An 18,633-nucleotide genomic window follows, 5' to 3' on the forward strand; every position below is an offset into this window, starting at 1 on the left:
ACCGAATTCTTTTTCACTGACCTTCAGCATTTTAGTTGTCTTTGAAGGAATTTATTCACTTAATATAAACTGCCAAATTTATTGACACATCCTCAGGTTTTTTCCTGCCTGCAGATTCGATGCTGTTAATGTTTGGCAGTGGTCAGCTCAGCTGAAAAGGGCTGGTGGGGTTGTCTGTTAGGAGCCCTCAGGGTGGTAAACATATCCCGGAGAGACTGAGAAGTCAGCCCTGAGATGTGCCTCCGGGTTATAAGTTTTGAGAGGACAGTAACCTGTGTCCTGTCACCCGTAAGAAACACCTCTCCTGAATCTCCTTTGCCTGTCTCCAGTGGGTCTGATTCACGTTAGCGGCCAGACTCCTATCTCACAAAGTACCTTGGACCTTGATGAGCATCAGCCCAATTTTTTCTTTTAATAATTTTTTTAAAGTTTATTTAATTAGACAGAGAGAGTGCGAGCGAGCATGAGTGGGGGGAGGGGCAGAGAGAGAGGAAAGGAGAGAGGCTCCCAAGCAGGCTCCATGCTGTCGGTGCAGAGCCCAACGCGCAACTCACACCCGTGGACGGTGAGATCACGACCTGAGCCAACATCAAGAGTCGCACAGTTAACTGAGTGAGCCACACAGGCACCCCCGCTCCCAACTTTTCTTTTTATGCATGTAGTAACTGAGTCCTGAAGATGAGGATTGGGACTGACACTTATTGTGTAGCCCTTAAGTGCCAAGTTCTATGAGAAGTCCTTATATATTGTCAAAGTATATTTTTCCAGAAGTTCAGGACATGACTGACATATAAATACATAATGAACATGAATCAAAGATGTAGTTAACTTATTACTGAAAGAACCAGCAAGATGGAAAAGCTGGCTCAAAGCGTATTAGAGGAATGGAGATTTATTTGGTCAGTCAGTAAAGAAGCGCTAAAATAAGTTTATGAAGTTACGTGCACAACTGATTAGTGTCCTCTAGGTCAATAAAGTTGGGTAGCTTTGAAAGTTATCTTCTTCTTTTTTTTTTTAATTTTTTTTTTTAACATTTATTTATTTTTGAGACAGAGAGAGACAGAGCATGAGCAGGGGAGGGTCAGAGAGAGAGGGAGACACAGAATCCGAAACAGGCTCCAGGCTCTGAGCTGTCAGCCTAGAGCCTGATGCAGGGCTTGAACTCACGGACTGTGAGATCATGACCTGAGCCAAAGTCGGACGCCAAACTGACTGAGCCACCCAGGCGCCCCGGAAGTTATCTTTTTCGACCAGACAGACATCGTTTTCAGCTTACCATATTCTACAAGTCAATCTCTAACTGCAGAGTCTGGGCGCTAATGAATGGAAACAAGTAAATCAAACGAACTTGGACTTGTTTCGTAACGTGTGGGGACCTTTGGGTAGGTTTGTTAGTGCCCTACGTGACAAAAAAAAAAAAAAAAAAGGTGATACAGTCATCTTCTTAATTCCAAATTTTAGAACAATTTTTTTCTTTTCTTTTTTCCTAGAGAGAGAGAGAACGCACGCGCACAATCCGGGGAAGGGCTGGGGGAGAGGTAGAGAATCCCAAGAAGACTCCAGGCTCAGCGTGGTTTCCTCCACGTGACTTGATCTCATGACCCTGGGATCATGACCTGAGCTGAAATCAAGAGGCAGACGCTCAACTCACTGACCCACCCAGGCACCTCAGATAATTGTTCTTAATAAATGATCTAGTTTCATGTCTGAGAGCCCAAGGTGTAAGAATCAGCATCCCCACTTGAAGAACAGCAAACACACACAGTGTTCTTGGTTTCCCACCGAGGCTTTTAAAAAAAATATCCAGCTGCATTTTACGTTATGTTCACTTATCTAACAAATACTGAAAAAGTAGCTTCTATGTATCAGGCTAGTGCCGGAAGTTGAGTAGTGATCACAACAGACTCCATTCTAGCCCTTATGGGCACATCGTAGTAGGGAAACTGCACTTCCGACAAATAAATGCAAGGGTGGTGAGAACTGCAGTTTAAGGAGCCATCGGCGTATAGAGCTTCACCTGGATGTTCAGAGACAGCTTCTTGGAGGAGGTGACCGACCATTTACCTGAGGTTAACATTAAAATTGGAGTGGGAGGGGCGCCTGGGTGGCTCAGTCGGTTAAGCGTCCGACTTCGGCTCAGGTCACGATCTCACTGTCCGTGGGTTCGAGCCCCGCGTCGGACTCTGTGCTGACTGCTCAGAGCCTGGAGCCTGCTTCCGATCCTGTGTCTCCCGCTCTCTCTGACCCTCTCCCGTTCATGCTCTGTCTCTCTCTGTCTCAAAAATAAATAAACGTTAGAAAAAAAAATTAAAAAAAAAAAATAAAATTGGAGTGGGAGATGAGACATAAAGCATTGCAGGTATATACTAACGCTCTGCGTTGAGACAGTTTGTCCCCGAATGAGTATTTCCCAGTTGCTTGGTTCAAATAAAAATTCCAGATTTTAAAGAAGTGAGATGAGTTTTCTTGGAGTTTCGACTTCAGATTCTTCCCAGTCATTAATTATATAATTATAAAAGACGAAGGGGAGAAATGAGGGGAAACATAGGAGAGAAGGAGGAAAAGAGGGCAGCTTTTCAGTGGTGTGCGTGCCCTGGTTCTCAAGACCAAATGTTACATTTCTGGGAATGTTTTGAGCCAGATGCTGTCACGTTGGTAGCCTGAGATCCATCATGGTGGGAATATTTGTATCATGGAAACCATCAAATGTTACAAATCAGGGGCACCTGGGTGGTTCAGTCGGTTAAGCGGCAGACTTCAGCTCAGGTCATGATCCCGAGGTCTGTGGGTTTGAGCCCCTCATCGGGCTCTTTGCTGGCAGTTCAGAGCCTGGAGCCTGTTTCGGATTCTGTGTCTCCCTCTCTCTCTGCCCCTCCCCTGCTTGCTCTCTGTCTGTCTGTCTCTCTCTCTCTCAAATAATAAACATTAAAAAAAATTTTTTTTAAGTTACAAATCAGGATTCTTCTCCCCTCCCCAACACGCACACAGAGATCTAGTTGTTTGACCTTTGCTAGCACATCACAGCAGCTTTCCCAGGAGGAAATTCAAAGCCATGGGTTTATTTATCATTAAAATTAACTGCTCCTCATCTCTGCTGATTATACATTTCTAAGATTGGAAAATGCCTCTGTAGACCAAAGAACCCTAAACCGTGTATGCAAGGGCCTGTTGTAGCCACATACTCCAAGTCTTAGTTCAATGATGAATCCTTCTAAATAGCCAAATACTCTCAATGACAAGACACTATGTGTTAAAGGGCAACCTAATCCATTTCCCCAGAGTTCTAAATAATAGAAAGTCGGTCCTCATGTTGCCCCTAAATCAGCTTGCCTGTACTTTCTATCTGATGCTAGTTTATTCTTCTGGAACTGCATAGAACAATCTAGTTTCTATTTCCCATCAAGTTGAGGACTATTCAATCCATGTGAAAGTGGCTAGGAAAATGCTTTTAATCCTATATAAAGATACACCATACTTCAGTTCATTCAGGAAGTAATACTTCTTTCAGTGGGTCTCAACTTTGGCTTGCAAGAGATGTTCATGAAGTTTCTAAACTTGTACATACTGGGGTCTCTACTCCCAGACTTTCTGAGTGAGTGGGTCTGTGGAGCCACAGGCATCAATATTTTCTACAAGCTTCCTTGGCAATACTGATACAAAGGCTGAGCCCCCAAATTTATTGGGTCTCTTGGCTGCTAATAAGACCCAAAGTTCAGTGATTTAAAAAAAAGAAGGTTCCCCTCTTTAGCAGTCTTGTAGGAAGAACAGACATAAGAGTCCTTGATTTACATTAATATTTATAACAAATGCCAAGAGGCAGGGGATGAAGGAGTTCAGAGAAAGGGCGTCTAGCTCAGGGCCTGGGAGGAGCCATCAGAAGGAGTTGGCCTTACACAGCATCTTGATAGACAGGTAAGACTTAGCCAAGTGAAGAAAGTAAAGGAAAAAGAAAGTGACATTCATAGCCCCGAAAGTTCAAGGCATAAATGGAATTGTGAGGACTTGCAGAAAAATGAGAATCAAATTGTTGTTAACCAGCCATAGGGCAAATTCTAGACACAACATAAAAACATATTGTCGCTTGATTGTAGACGAATATTACAGGGATTAAAAAAGGAACTTTCTTCAAAGATGTTTCAGTAATATTCCACGCAGTCTACCCACATGCTTACCAAAGCATGAAATAAACACTGCCTGTACCTTGATAGGACAAGTGATGTGACTCAGCTTGAGGGAAGTTCACGCTCTCGGCTGCCTCCAAAAGGAACCAAAAGTGTCTCTGTCAGATGCGGTAGGGGGAATCACTCATGCCTTTAAAATATCAGTAACACAAAATCTCATGGAGAGGAATTGAATCAATGATAAATTTCATTTTAATAAGCTAGCACTCGTTTGTGGGTGCAGAAAAGGTCCCTGAAACCTCTGCTCGACCCAGCTGGTTCATCTGGCCATGAGGTGCTGCAGCTCCAAAACACCGATGGCTTTTTATTCTTTTCTGCTTCTGGATTCTAGGACAAGCGTCAGTTGGCGGGATTTTCTGTTCTCCGTTGTGCCGGCCTAGGTCTGTATTGTGTGCGCTGCTATATTTGGGTTCCTTTATAGAAAATCTGTTTCCGTGTGTGTGTGTGCGTGTATGTGCTTAATTAATATACTTTATTTTTTTTTGCAGAAAAATCGAGTGGAAAGTTCAAGACCGTGTCCGCATACTCCATATCCCCTTTCCCCACCACACAGTCTCCCCTGTTTATCGTCTTGCATTCGCCTGGTGCATTTGTTATCACAATTGACGAGCCCGTAGTGGTACATTATTATTAACTCAAGTCCATCATTTATATTAGGGTTTATGCTTGTGTTTTGAGTATTTCCCAGCTGCAGAGAACCTTCTGACTTTGTCTCATTTTTTTTTTCCTCTGCAATTCTGTGTCACAAATGGAGATTGTCAGAACCAGTTAAGTAAGGTCTGCACATCCCTCCAAACATTCCAGCAGCCTGAAGAGTAGAGCGCTGGTCACTCGTACCTTCTCTCGCTGTCATGACTGACAAAGCAAGGTTCTTAACCTAAATTGGCTTCGGTGAAGGTCCCAGTTTCAGTTTGTGAGGTGTTACGCTAGAGAATCTTCCACAACCTATACATAGGACTGCGTTCAGATTTTTTCAGCTTCTTCTCTGGAAATCGTTCCTACAGATAAGTTCGCTATTAAACCTCATAAGATTCAGAATCATGTTTAGTGATTTCATGTGTCGTTGCGCTAGTCTTTTTAATCTGGGCTCCAGCCAAATGGAACTATCTGCTGTCTCATTTGCAATAGGTTGTTGTGACTTTATTTTTGGACAGCTCTGTTGTGCATGCTTGATGCTTATACTGAGAGCAGCCTCTAATCCTCTTTCTTCTTCATCTTCTTTCTCTTCATCAGCAGAGTCTAAATTATAAGTTGGCAGAAGAAACTCTGGCCGCCTCCCCTTGACTGGACCCCACACTTTCTCATCTTTCTTCATTCGTTTTGTACTCCCATCTGGAAGGCCCTTCTCATCCCTTCTCCCACTTGCCCTGCCTCTTCCTCTTCTCCCGGTGAGCCTGTCTCTGCCAGCTGAGATGCTAGACATTATTCAAAATCCTCCTCTCCTCCTATGCCACAGCCTGCGTGAAACATTATCCTGATTCTGCAATGAACCTGAGAACTCATTACTGTTCCCTGATGCCGCACGCTTTCAAATCATGTCACTCCCTTGCCTAAAACACTTCCGTGGTTTCCCATCCTGCTTGGAATTAAACCCAGACTCTGCACGTTGGCACACAGGGCCCTGCACCTACTTCTCCAGGATCAGACTGTACCACTCTCCTCCTGGCCAACTGCCTTGCAGCATTAATAGCTGTCATGTTCATTGATTCACAATGGTTCCCGAAGTGTGGTCCGTAAACCCCTAGGATGATTTTCCTAATAATACTAAGACACTATTGTTTTTTTCCCAACTGTGCTGACATCTGCACTAATGATGCAAAAGCAGTGGTGAGTGAAACAGCCGAGGCCTTGGCACAAACCAAGGCACTCGTGCCCGACCACACTGGTCTTGTCCTCCTCTTAGCCATGAGCCCACTGTTTAAAAACTAGCAGGTTCACTGAGTACTCTTCATGAGAAAGCTGTGGAAATTATTAACTGCGTTAAGTTTTGACCCGGAGTACCCACCCTTTTAATATTAGTGGGATGAAATAGTAAATATCCATCAAGCACTTTGGCACATGTGAAAAGGGACTTGTGTTACTGGTTTTCCAGTGAACTAGTCATTTTTTGGTTTGATGCAATGTCAATTTTACTTGAAAGAACAACTGATAGACAAACCAAGGTTATTCAAACGTAGGCATTTTGCAGATATTTTCTGGAAAATGAATGAAGGGAGCCTGTTACTTCAAGAAGAACAGCTGACAGTATTTTTTGCCAATGATAACGTTTGAGCTTTCAGTCCATCACTATAAGCTTGACAGCTTTCCAACACCCCAGTTTTTTGTGTGTGATTTTAAGTAATATGATTTTTTTTTTTTTTGGAGAGAGAGAGAGGGCAAGTCAGGGAGAGGGGCAGAGGGAGGGAGGGAAAGAGAAAGAGAATCCTAAGCAGGCTCCACACTCAGGGCAGAGCCCAGTGTGTGATTGGATCCCATGACCCTGGGATCGTGACCTGAGCCCAAATCAAGAGTCGATGCTCAACCGACTGAGCCAACCAGGCGCCTCTAAGTAATATGATTTTTTTTTTACATATTGTGTAATGAAATGTGTCAATAGTTGGAATATTTGCCTAACTTAATGAACTAGTATTTTCCATAGGACAAATGTGTGGTATTTTTTTAAAAAGCATCCATAGTTAAAAGATTGTTTCAAAAAGTAGGAAAGACCCGTGATTTTTTTAATGTAATAGGGTACAAAAAAGTTCATTACTATGGTTTCCAATTCCACACAACTAACCTTTAAGAAAATACCACTGGTTGCACATTGGTGTAATATCAACAAAGACTCTGCATCTATCTGAACGTTTATTAAAATATTTCTCCTTTTTCCATCAACATATCTGTGGGAGGCCAGATTTTTTTTCACATACTTCAACCAAAACAGCATATCACAACAGATTGATTGTAGAAACAGAGATGAGATTCCAACAGCCTTCTCTTAATCTCCGAAGGAGATTTGCAATACTATGAAACGGTGCCGTTCATTTCACTAATATTTGCTTTGGAAAATTTAGTTATTTTCATAAAACTGGGTTATTTAGGTTAACGCATTATGAGTTTATTATTATTGTAATGAATTAATGAGTACTTTAAGCTGCTCAGTTTTAATATCTGTTAAGTACGTACCAACAGACATAACGTGCATAAGCAGAAAGTCTCGTGTCGTCTTCAATAAATTTTAGGAGTGCAAAGAGACTTGACACCAGTATGTTTGAGAATCGTAGCAACTAGAAGCATTATTTTTTTTTTAAATTTTTTAACGTTTATTTATTTTTGAGAGACAGAGAACACAGAGCACGAGCCGGGGGAGGGCAGAAAGAGAGGGAGACAGAATCTGAAACAGGTTCCAGGCTCTGAGCTGTCAGCACAGAGCCTGATGCGAGGCTTGAGCTCATGACTGTCTGATCATGACCTGAACCAAAGTCGGAAGCTTAACCTACTGAGCCACCCAGGCACCCCACAACTAGAAGAATTCTTAATGAGGACTTTGGACCTAAAATTACATGTTTGGCCCCCTGTCAGGAGAATCTAGGTGAATATTGTCCAAGTGCCTCCAAATTAGAAAAGTATATTCTTAAGTTTTTAAAAACTGTATGTGGTGGGGCACCTGGGTGGCTCAGTCGGTTAGGTGTCTGTCTCTTGATTTTGGCTCAGGTCATGATCTCACGTTTCTGGAAATCCAAGCCCCACATTGGGCTCTGTGCTGACAGTGTGGAACCTGCTTGGGATTCTCTCTCTTCCTCTCTCTCTCTGCCCCTCCCCTGCTTGCACTCTCACTCTCTCAAAATAAATAAATGAACTTAAGCAAATAAAAATATAAAACTGTATGTGTTTCAATCAGGGGTAGGACACACGATCCAACTTTTCAGATGCTCTGTGGTGTATGTAGGGCATCTTCTGTTCCTTTCGTTTCTCTGTATCCTTTTTCTCCTCTCATCCCATCTCCAATCGAACCGTTAGCCTGACCCCATTTCTATATTCAGTTTTCTTAATTTTTTTCCTCTTGTACTAAGTAATTGTTTTCTGAGAGAATCCCAGCTTAACCAATGTTTAATGTTGTCTCAAGGTCACTTTCCCTCAGGGGACAGAACCCTGTGTTCTTTCTCTCCTGAACAAATTGGTCTTTAGGAATAACATGGCTAGTTGGTCATTCTGTTACTTAATGGTTTAAAAATTCAGAGTTAGTTTTTTAAAAGTGGTAACAACTTAATGATATTCAGCTGCTGCTATTCCAGAAAAATGTTTTTAATGAGCAAGAACTTCTATAGTAGATTTTTAATTCTTTTCTAAGGAAGCACTCCCTAAAATGTGGTAGATGTATGCAAGATGATAGTACCTATCTATTTTAACTATAACTAGAACATAAAGCCTATGATTTCACAGGTACCATTGCTTAGAACAAGTTTCAGTTTTTAAAAAAATGCAATGGGGCACCTGGGTGGCTTAGTTGGTTAAGCATCCAACTCTCGATTTCGGCTCAGATCATGATCCCAGGGTGGTGGGATCGAGCCCTGTGTCCATGCTGAGCCTGGAGCCTGCTTGGGATTCTCTCTCTCTCTCCCTGTGCCCCCCACACCCCCCCCAAATAAAAAAAATGAAATGACTCGCTATATATTCAAGGCAAAATATAAAGTAAGTCATAGTACGGTTGGTATATGGAGAGGATGTTATTTGGATGATGGAATTCGCAACCATGTTGCAAAGAGAAGTCCCAGGTTACAGCTCATTGTACCTTCTCCTGCCTTTAGTACTCTTGCCCCTTCAACTTGCATTTCAGAATTATTCAGTGATAATTTCCTATGATGAAGTCTTTTGAAGGTTTTTTTTTCTCGCTCAAGCCAAATAAATGAAATCCACTTAAAATACCTTTTTTGGAATGCACTATGTAAATGTACATAACATACAAGGTGAGAAGAATTTTATGTACACAAGTAAATATGTGGTTTGGATGATACAACTTCTAGATTTCCTAGAATCAAGACTTTAGGGCAATAATCTGGTTGTGGAAAGAGGATATTTTATTTTTTTAATAAAATTAATGGACCAACATAAATTTTGATAACCTTCAAAGAAAAGAAATTAAATAAATCTTGCTCGCCTCTTTCTAGGCTAACTTACAGTTTTTAAAGTGCTTGTTGACTTGACATTCCTGTTAGTCTTCTATAATGAAGTAGAGTTTTAAAGACTACTTTTTTCGTGGCACCTGGGTGGCTCCTTTGGTCAAGCATCTGACTCTTGCATTCGGCTCAGGTCCTGATCCCGCAGTTCCTGGATTCAAGCCCCGAGTCAGGCTCCATGCCGGACGGCGCAGAGCCTGCTTGAGATTCTCTCTCTCTGCCCCTCCTCTGCTCTCTCTTGCTCTCTCTCAAAATGAATCAATAAACTTAAAAAAACTACTTTTCCCCCAAATAATGATTTATTTCTTAAAAAGAAAAGGCACACAGAGAAAGACAAATACCGTGTGATTTCACTTACATGTGGAATCTAAAAACAGCAAATAAATGTAAAAAGTAGAAACTGACGCGCAAATAGAACAATCTGGTAGTTGCCAGCGCGGAGGACACTGGGGGGATGGGCAAGATAGGTGAAGGGGAGTAGGAGATACAGGCTTTTAGTTAAAGAAGGAGTAAATCACAGGGATGAAGGGTAAAGCACAGGGAATATAGTCCATGATAGTGTAATAGTATTGTATGGTGACAGAAGGTAGTTACACCTGACATGAGCACAGCACCAGGTTTTGAGTTGTCGAATCACCATGTTGTATGCTTGAAACTAAAATAACATTGTGTGTTGGGTGCCTGGGTGGCTCAGTCAGTTAAGCGTCCAACCTCAGCTCGGGTTACGATCTCACAGTTCTTGAGTTTGAGCCCCGCGTCAGGCTCTGTGCTGACAGCTGGGAGCCTGGAGCCTGCTTTGGATTCTGTGTCACCCTATCTCTCTGCCCCTCCCCTACTTGCTCTCTCTCTCTCTCTCTCTCAAAACTAAATAAAATTCTAAAATAACATTGCATGTCAACTATACTTCAGTTTCCAAGAAAAAAAGAAAAAGCTTAGCTCATATTACTAGATTGTAATATTCAATGCTTACCTTTTATGTTAGGGAAGGACTTCAGTTATGTGTATAAATGGAAGATCTCCTTACACCCCAAAACAACTTTTCCTCCTACCTACAGCCTATGCTTGGAATGCTACCATTTCAGATTCATTCTTTCAGGGTAAATATTGCTTCTCCCTCTTTTATAATGCAGTCGCTGCTGTGATAGGAACCATAGGAAGCAATAAGCACCTTAGTAAGAATGCTTTCTTTCATGCCTACGGAAAGCCTCAGGTATCCATTGGAAAAGCATGTGTCTGCAAGAAAGAGAAAGCACAAAATGATTTGAACAACAACAAAAATCAAGACTCATTTTTTCCCACATAACAAGAAGGGCAGAGATAGGTGTTTCCAAACATTTGCTCAACCCCTCAAAAGTATAAGGGCCAGAATCTCTATGATGCTCTTGACCCGAGGAAAGGGTTATGTCAACAGGCAGGTTCCTTTTTGTAAGGATTTTATTCAAAAGCTTTTCCAGAGGACCCCAAGTAGTTTTCTGTCCCTGTTGCATGTCTCCGTAGAGCTGGGAGATGGGAAAAGAGTGCATGGCTTTTCAGCCTCTAAAATGGAAGGACCAAGGAAGAGGGGACGAAAAACACCACATAAAAGTAACTTTCAAAAGACTGAATAAACAGAGGGAAAGAAAGCATTGAAGAACATAAAAGATTAATGACAGGAAAAAGGCAAAACTAAATCATAACAATAATACTATGTTGTTTTTATTAACCAGTCTTACTCTATGCCAGATACTATGCTCTCTGCTTTGCATATGTGATCTCACAAAAACCCGTAAGGTAGATAAGATCTCCCATGTATAGAGGAGAAAACCAAAGTCAACTACTTGCCCTAAGACTTGTATCAAAGCCAGGATTTGGCCTTTGCTTGCTCTGACTTCGGCACTGCCTCTCCTGAGACCAGCCCTTAGCACATGCGGGTTTCTCTTCCTGGTATATTCCATATCATGCTTCTCCAGAATGTGCAGTAAATTACACACTGTCTGAAACACAGTGGGAATTTTCAGGCCTTGCCTAATGAGGTGGATTGAACCAAGAATGCTTCAGTAGTTGCAGCAAAGCCTGCTACAGCTCTTTCCTCTGCAATAATTACCTTTCATCTTTTTAAGTTTTCTGCTCTTGGAACTCATTACTTCCATTCCGAATTCTGATCTGATGCACAAGTGGCTTCTATCCATATTGAGTGCTTTTAGATGGACTTCTATCTTAGGAGAGAGAGTTCTGCTTGTAAGTGGCCCGTGGAAGTCTGTTTGTCTATTTGGTGTTGTACTGTCAGCTTCTCTGGGCCAATTATTTCAGTGCGTTCATTGCAAGGTCACCTTCCATGTTCAATCCTATCTAGGCCAGTTAACTTTAAACCAGAGATAAACCCACAGATTGGCTATTTGAGTGAGCTCCTAAGTGAGGTTTGCACTCACTCAAAAGGTGTGCAAAAGGCCAAAGGGTGCTAAGGAATCAAAGATGAATATGGGAGAGTAAGAGAACTGAGAGCTAAGATCGTACCTTGGTCATTTCATATCCCCAGAGCCTAACATGGTGCCTGGTATACATTAAATAGTTGATAAGTCCGTGTTTTCACTCAAGAAATATTTAGTTAGAACCCATTATGTGCCAGGCACTAGAAGCACAGCAGTAAACAAGATAGATGTGGTTCTCGTGCACATGAAACCTATATTCTTAGGCGGAGATAGGTGATGAAAAGCAAGCACAATTTTAAAATAAAGGAAGAAGGCCCAAATGTCCCTCAGCTGGAGAGTAAACAAATAATGGTAGAGTCATAAAATGAAATACTACTCAGCAATGAGGATGAATGAGGTATTGCTACCCCCACCCACACAGCAGAATCTCATAATGCACGATGGCACTGACCTCAAGTTCAAAACCATCAAGACGAATCTCTGCTGATAGAGGTCAGGCTAGTGATCCCCTTTGGAGAGGGGCAATGATTTGGAGGGGACATGCAGGAGCTTCTGGGGTCCAGGTAATGTTCTTTACCTTGATAAGGAGAATTGGGTCTATTAGAAAGTTCACTTTGTGAAGATTTCTCAGGCTCTGTGCTTATGACATATGTTTTCCCATGTGCATGTTATAATTCAACTAAATAAACTTATCTTAGAGAAGTTAAATGCTGACTATGATAATGGCTGCGAAGGCATTGCACAGGGCCCATGGCAGTGTGATAGCCATCAGCTTAGGGCAGCACTCATGTAGACAGGGTGGTCAGGGAAAACTTTCCTATGAGATGCTAGGCAGGCTGAGCCCTAAAGGTGAGTAGGTGGCAGCCACGGGAAGATCAAGGGCAGAGCATCCCAGACAGGGGCAATGGCAAGTGCAAAGGCTCTCAGGGAAGAAACGTGGGGCACACTTGAGAAAGAGAACAGAGGCCAGTGTGGCTGGAGCTGAGTAAGAGGAGAGCAGAGTAAGACAAAACAAAGCCAACAATAGACCGAGACTACATCATGCGGGGCCTCAGGGCCATTTGGTTTCTGGTCTACCCTGTATGATTTGACTCTTTCTGTGCCAGGCAGCATGCTAAGCTCCTTAGGCACATCCTCCTATGTTCTTCTTATCTTTCCAGCAACCCTGGGAGTAGGACTTAGAATTCTATTTTATACATGAAGAGCTGAGGCTTAAGGAAATCAGTTTGCCCAAGGTTACCCTTGGAAATGAGTATTATCACCAGGATTTGAGTCCATATCCCTTTGACCCCATCTGTGTTCTCAAATCCTGACTCCTGACCCTGACTCTGAGCTCTGGCATCTAAATAAACTTCTACTTTGCAGTATGACACATGTACCCTCAGGACTGTGAACAAAGTACTGAGAAAGTAGCCACCTCCATCCAGAAAAGTCTGGGAAGGAGCATGGGGTTGCATTTTGAAGGCACGTCTGGAATTTTCCCATAGGCATGCTTTTTCAAGGAAGCAGTATGCGTAAAGCCTCTAAGCTGAGAATTAATCATCACAGCAGCTACTGTTTATTGATCATTCATACTGTACCAGGTTATGCAGTGAATATGTCACTTACCTCCAGTTAGACTTCACAACAATCCTATGAGGTCAGTAATGGCCCCGTTTTACAGATGAAAACACTGAGGTGTAGAGAGCTTAGTCCTTTGCCCAGTGAGACACGGTGAGTGAGGTAACTAAATACGTGATTTGCTTGTTTAATTAGTGATGAGGGAAAATAGTGAACTTGGACTGGCAGGCATCAAACCCCAGCCATAAGCATAGCTCTGCGTCTAGAATCTGTGCCCCTGACTCTCTCACTGAGAGCTTGAGGTGTTCGAGGAAGTGGGGGGTGTTTTATGGGGCTTCATGACGGATGTTCTCCGAATTTGACTCATGTTAATGTTCCTGAAGTCCTTCTCCTTTTAAGCATTTTACATTCTGTAATCTCTTCCCTCTGAAATCCTAAAACATACTTTTGTGCGGTTGTCGTTTTGTATGTTTTTTTCCTCTCCATCTTGACTACAAGGTCCCTGCAAACAATCCCTTATTTCCTTGAATTCCCTATTGCCTCGCCCTGGCCCCTGAGGTCAGAGGTTGGATTGTTTTTATTGACCACTGATACCTCAGGACATGGGGTAGAACCAGGCAGGTAATAGATGCTCCGTAAATATTTCTTGAAGAACTGAGTACTCTGCTTATTTAACAAAGGTTAGAGTGATAATGGATTTGGCTTGGGTCAACAATCAATCTTCATCATTCAGATGGTGTGTGCCTACTTTTATTTCCATCCCTTGAGATTTAAGGCAAAAGCAAGGGGTACTGGTGGCCACTCCCTCTCCTGTTCCATTACCCCACTCCATCCCGCCCCCCAAATCGTGCAGATTTGGTATTAACCCAGTGTTAGAAGGAATTCTGCATGCAAATTCTGTGAGATGCCTTGGTTGGTACTATACTATACTGTAAGGATTTGTGACTTAGGCCAGTGAAGGCTGAACTGCTTGATAGAAATTTATGTTCTGGTGTCATTTTTACGAGAAAGTCAACTGGTGCCCAATAATTCAGTTGAAATGTTTTCAAATGCATACAAATAACTCTGACTTTTTCTGTACAACTCCAGTGACACCAGTATCCTTGGCTCCTCACATCCTGGGTCAGACCAGGAAAGTCTACACGGCTTAGCAGTGCGTTCATACCGTGCTCTAGGACCGGCTGTCCAAAGCGGTGACTGCCAGCCACACGTGGCTATTGCACACTTGTGGTGTGGTGATTCTGAATTGAGATATACTACGGGTGTAAAATACCACCAGAGTTCAAAGATATAGTATAAAGAGAGAACGTAAAATATCTCATTAACCATTTCTATGATGATTATATGTAAAATAATATTTTTGACATATTGGCTTCCACAAAGTGTATTAATATTTATTTCACTTAGTTTTTGATACTTTTTAAAGTGAGACATGCAGAAAATGTAAAATTATACACGTGGCTAACCTGAGACAGTGGTGCTCTAGGACATGACAAATATCAATCTGTTAAAAACCTACCTCTTTTACATCTGCCCCTAACTTCACTAGTCTCACTTTTTCCAAAGTTACAAAATTAGTTAAAGCACCCCAGATCCCACCTCTGTCCATTCTCAAAACTCTACTCCTTGTTTCCTGATTGAATCAAAACTCAAGCCAGGCTTCAGTGTCCTATAGCTCTAAACATTATTTTCTACTAGCAAGATTTGCATTGATTCTCATGATGAAAGCACTTGAAATGTATATAGAAATGGGGTGCCTGGCTGGTTCAGTGGAGCAGGTGACTCTCGATCTTTGGGTTGTGAGTTCAAGCCCCACGTTGGGTATAGAGATTACTTAAGATAAATAAACAAAATGTTTTAAATGAATCAGTGCATTAATGAATACAGAAACTCAAAATTTTAAAAAAGAACTCATATTATGTTATCAAATAGCTATTACTATGCCAAGGCCATAATTAGAATTATCACCATTTTCCAAGTGAGATAAATAAGGGTGGTGTAACATTTACTTGTTAAACTGGCCTTATTCCAGAAGGGCTTCTAACTCTCTGGCCAATTCAGAGGATATAAGTGACTTTTCCAAGATGACACAATGGTTGATGGAGCTAGGACCAGAATGATCTTTTTTAAGCTTTCTTCTACAACAGTTAGACACAGTATCCCATTATCAATTTATAGAGTATAACTTTTTATAAATAATAATAAAAACGGCAAAGTTTTTAGCTGACTTTCTTTTCATACAAATTAGAACTGATTAAAGGATATTCCAAGATTTCTTTCGTGCACTGCCTTCATTTATTCAGCAAAGCGCTTATGGAGTGCCTGTCTTGCGTAAAGCACTAAGTTGGCCCTGGGGAGACATCAATGAACAAATAACAAAAAGGGACATATCATCTAACAAATTCAATCATAACTAACAAGTAGTTAGAATAAAGGGCTGTGGAACCTACTCTCTTAACAACACTCAAGTATGTAAGACAGTACTGTTAATTATAGTCACCATGCTGTGCATTAAATCCCCCAAAACTTACATCTTATAGTTGGAAGTTTGTATGCTTTGGTCAACATCTCCCCATTTCTCCCACCCCTGAGATGCTGGCAACCACTCTCTATTTCTCTGAGCTCAACATTTTTCAGATTCCATATGTAAGCGAGATAATAACAGTATTTGTCTTTCTCTGTCTGCCTTATTCCATTTAGCATAATACCTTCTGGGTCCATCCATGTTGTCACACATGGCAGGATTTCTTTCTCTTTTATGAATAATAATCAAGTGTGTGTGTGTGTGTGTGTGTGTGTGTGTGTGTTCAAACATCAGTGATCATTTTGGTTGTTTCCATGTCTCGGCTATTGTGAATATGCTGCAATGAATGTAGGGGTGCCACTATTTCTTTCGGATAGTGATTCCCTTTCCTTGGGATATATACCCAGAAATGGGATTGCTGGATCGTATAGCACTTCTGTTTTTAATTTTTGGGTGAAACTCCATGTTATTTTCCATAGTGGCTGCACCAGTTTACATTCCCATCAACAGTATGGAACAGGGGTTCCATTTTCTCTACAGCCTTGCCATCAGTTGTTATTTCTTGTTGTTGTTGTTTTTATGATAACCATTCAAACAGGTGTGAGGTGATGAGATATAGTGGGTTTGATTGGCATTTCTCTGATAAGTGATGTTGAGTATTCTTTCATGTACCTGTTGGTCATTTGTATCTCTTCTTTGGAAAAATGTTTAATCAAGTCTTCTACCCATTTTTTCATTGGATTTTTTGTGGTTTTTTGCTTTTATAGGAGTTCCTTATAGATTTTGGATATTAACCCCTTATGAGGTAGATAGTTTGCAAATATTTTCTCCCATTCTATACATTGCCTTCTTATTTTGCTGAGTGTTTCTTTTGCTATAAAGAAGATTTTTAGCTTCATGTAGTCCCACTTGTCGATTTTTGCTGTTGTTGCTTGAGCTCTTGATGTCATATCCAAAAATTCATTGCTGAGACCCGTGTCAAGGGGGTTTTGCCCTGTGTTTTCTTCTAATAGTTTTACAGTTTTGGGTCTTACATTTAAGTCTTTAATTCACTTAAAGTTAATTGTTGTGAGTGGTGTAAGATAGGGGGTCTAATTTCTTTCTCTTGGGTGTGAATATCCAGTTTTTCCAGCATCATTTATTGAGGGAATTGTCCTTTCCCCATTGAGTATCTTGGTGTCCTTGTCAGTTATCATTGCCTGTATATTCATGAGTTTATTTCTGGGTTCTCAATTTTGTTCTGTGGTCTATATGTCTGTTTTTATGCTAATACTATACTGTTTTGATGACTATAGATTTGGAAAGCAAGGTATTTCAGACCACCTGAGGTGCCTGTGTGGTGGTTTGTTCAACAACAACCCTCTCTCACGAAAAGCAAAACAAAACAAAACAAAAACAACAAGCCAAGAACACATGACTTATATAGCATTTGCCAATTTCCATGGTGTAAATATTCCCATCCTGGTTGATATCTGGCTTCCAACAAGGTGTCACAGAATGTGGAGTTGGGAAGAGGTATATGGTAGCACCCATTATCTATCGTTTCCACCCTACAAATACAATAGATAGATAGATACAATAGATACAATTTTGAGGTTAATAACCTCAAAAGCACAGGTAATGGTAAAATGATCAGGAAACAATGACTTTTGAATATGTGTTGCCTTTGTTTTCAATATAATTTTTTAACAATTTATGTCTTTATGTATTTTTTAATAAACAACCACCTCACAAAATTCCTGCAAATGTAACAGTCAGCTAGTGTGCGCCCATACAAGCCAGGTCTAGCACACCGATGGGACTGGCATCTTCCACGAAAGCAATCACAATCCTTGTCTAGAACAAGTCCTCACTGTTCTCTCTTTCTCTGTTCCTTACAGATCAGCAAACAGCAGTTGCAAACAGTCAAGGACCGGTTTCAGGCTTTCCTCAATGGGGAAACCCAGATTGTGGCTGATGAAGCCTTCATGAACGCCGTCCAGAGTTACTATGAGGTAAGACTCACCATGCAGAAGAAGGTTAAGACTGCCCAAGCCTAAAGCCCAGAATTGCCAGACTATTGTTCAGTGGGAACAACAGCCTTGGCCTCCTACAGAACCATCCCCCCACCCCTGAGGCAAACGGGTTGATGATTGGTTACGGTTTTTGGAAATAACAGCATTTTGTTTGGGGAAAACTAAAGCACACCCACTTGTGTACCCACTAAACAAGATACTGTATGCAAAACACCCTGCACATTGCCTGCTTTATGTATGATTTCTTGTTTAGTCTGTACAACAGTCTCGTGAGTTAGGTCCCGATATTATTCCCATCTTACCAGCAAAGCATCTGAGGCTGCGAGAGGTTAGGTCAATTACTCCAAGTCGCACAGCTGTTACAGTGCCACAAGCTAAGACTTGAACTGAGTTGGGAGCTTTTTTCCTACCAACTCCACCCCTTCTAAAGGATGTTAACATCTTCTAAGATGGTGCCTTCACTCGCTTCCTTGTTCTTTCTATTAAAAAGGTGCTGTGAGTTCTTTTCTATGAGTTAAAACCCCATCCAAAGTGCAGTACTCTTCTTAAGAGAAAACCTATAAGTGAGAGAACATATCCTGAATATACATCACAAGGGAATTTTGACCTGTCGTCCTCAGAGGTTTATGTACCAGTCAAGTCAGATTTTGGAATTCCACTAGTATATTGAAAATTTATAATTATTCTTCCATAATGTGCACATTGGCTATTGTGTATACATTATTAGTGGAGTCGATATACCATCCCTTCCTGTGGGCAATGTTTGCCTGATGTGCATATTTTTCAAAA

The 18,633-nt window shown here is 41.4% G+C and overlaps 1 protein-coding gene across 17 annotated transcripts in view; it reads left to right on the forward strand.

Annotated features, from left to right (window-relative positions):
- CADPS (calcium dependent secretion activator) overlaps window positions 1–18,633 on the forward strand; it is a 474,516-nt gene that overhangs the window by 90,033 nt on the left and 365,850 nt on the right. For all 17 annotated transcript variants that reach the window (XM_053219142.1, XM_053219145.1, XM_027039150.2 and 14 more), the window contains exon 2: window positions 17,710–17,823. In XM_053219142.1, the coding sequence (XP_053075117.1) occupies window positions 17,710–17,823 (114 nt within the window). The remainder of the gene's footprint in view (window positions 1–17,709; window positions 17,824–18,633) is intronic.

This window comes from Acinonyx jubatus, chromosome A2 (assembly GCF_027475565.1).
Source record: "Acinonyx jubatus isolate Ajub_Pintada_27869175 chromosome A2, VMU_Ajub_asm_v1.0, whole genome shotgun sequence".
NCBI lineage: Eukaryota > Metazoa > Chordata > Mammalia > Carnivora > Felidae > Acinonyx > Acinonyx jubatus.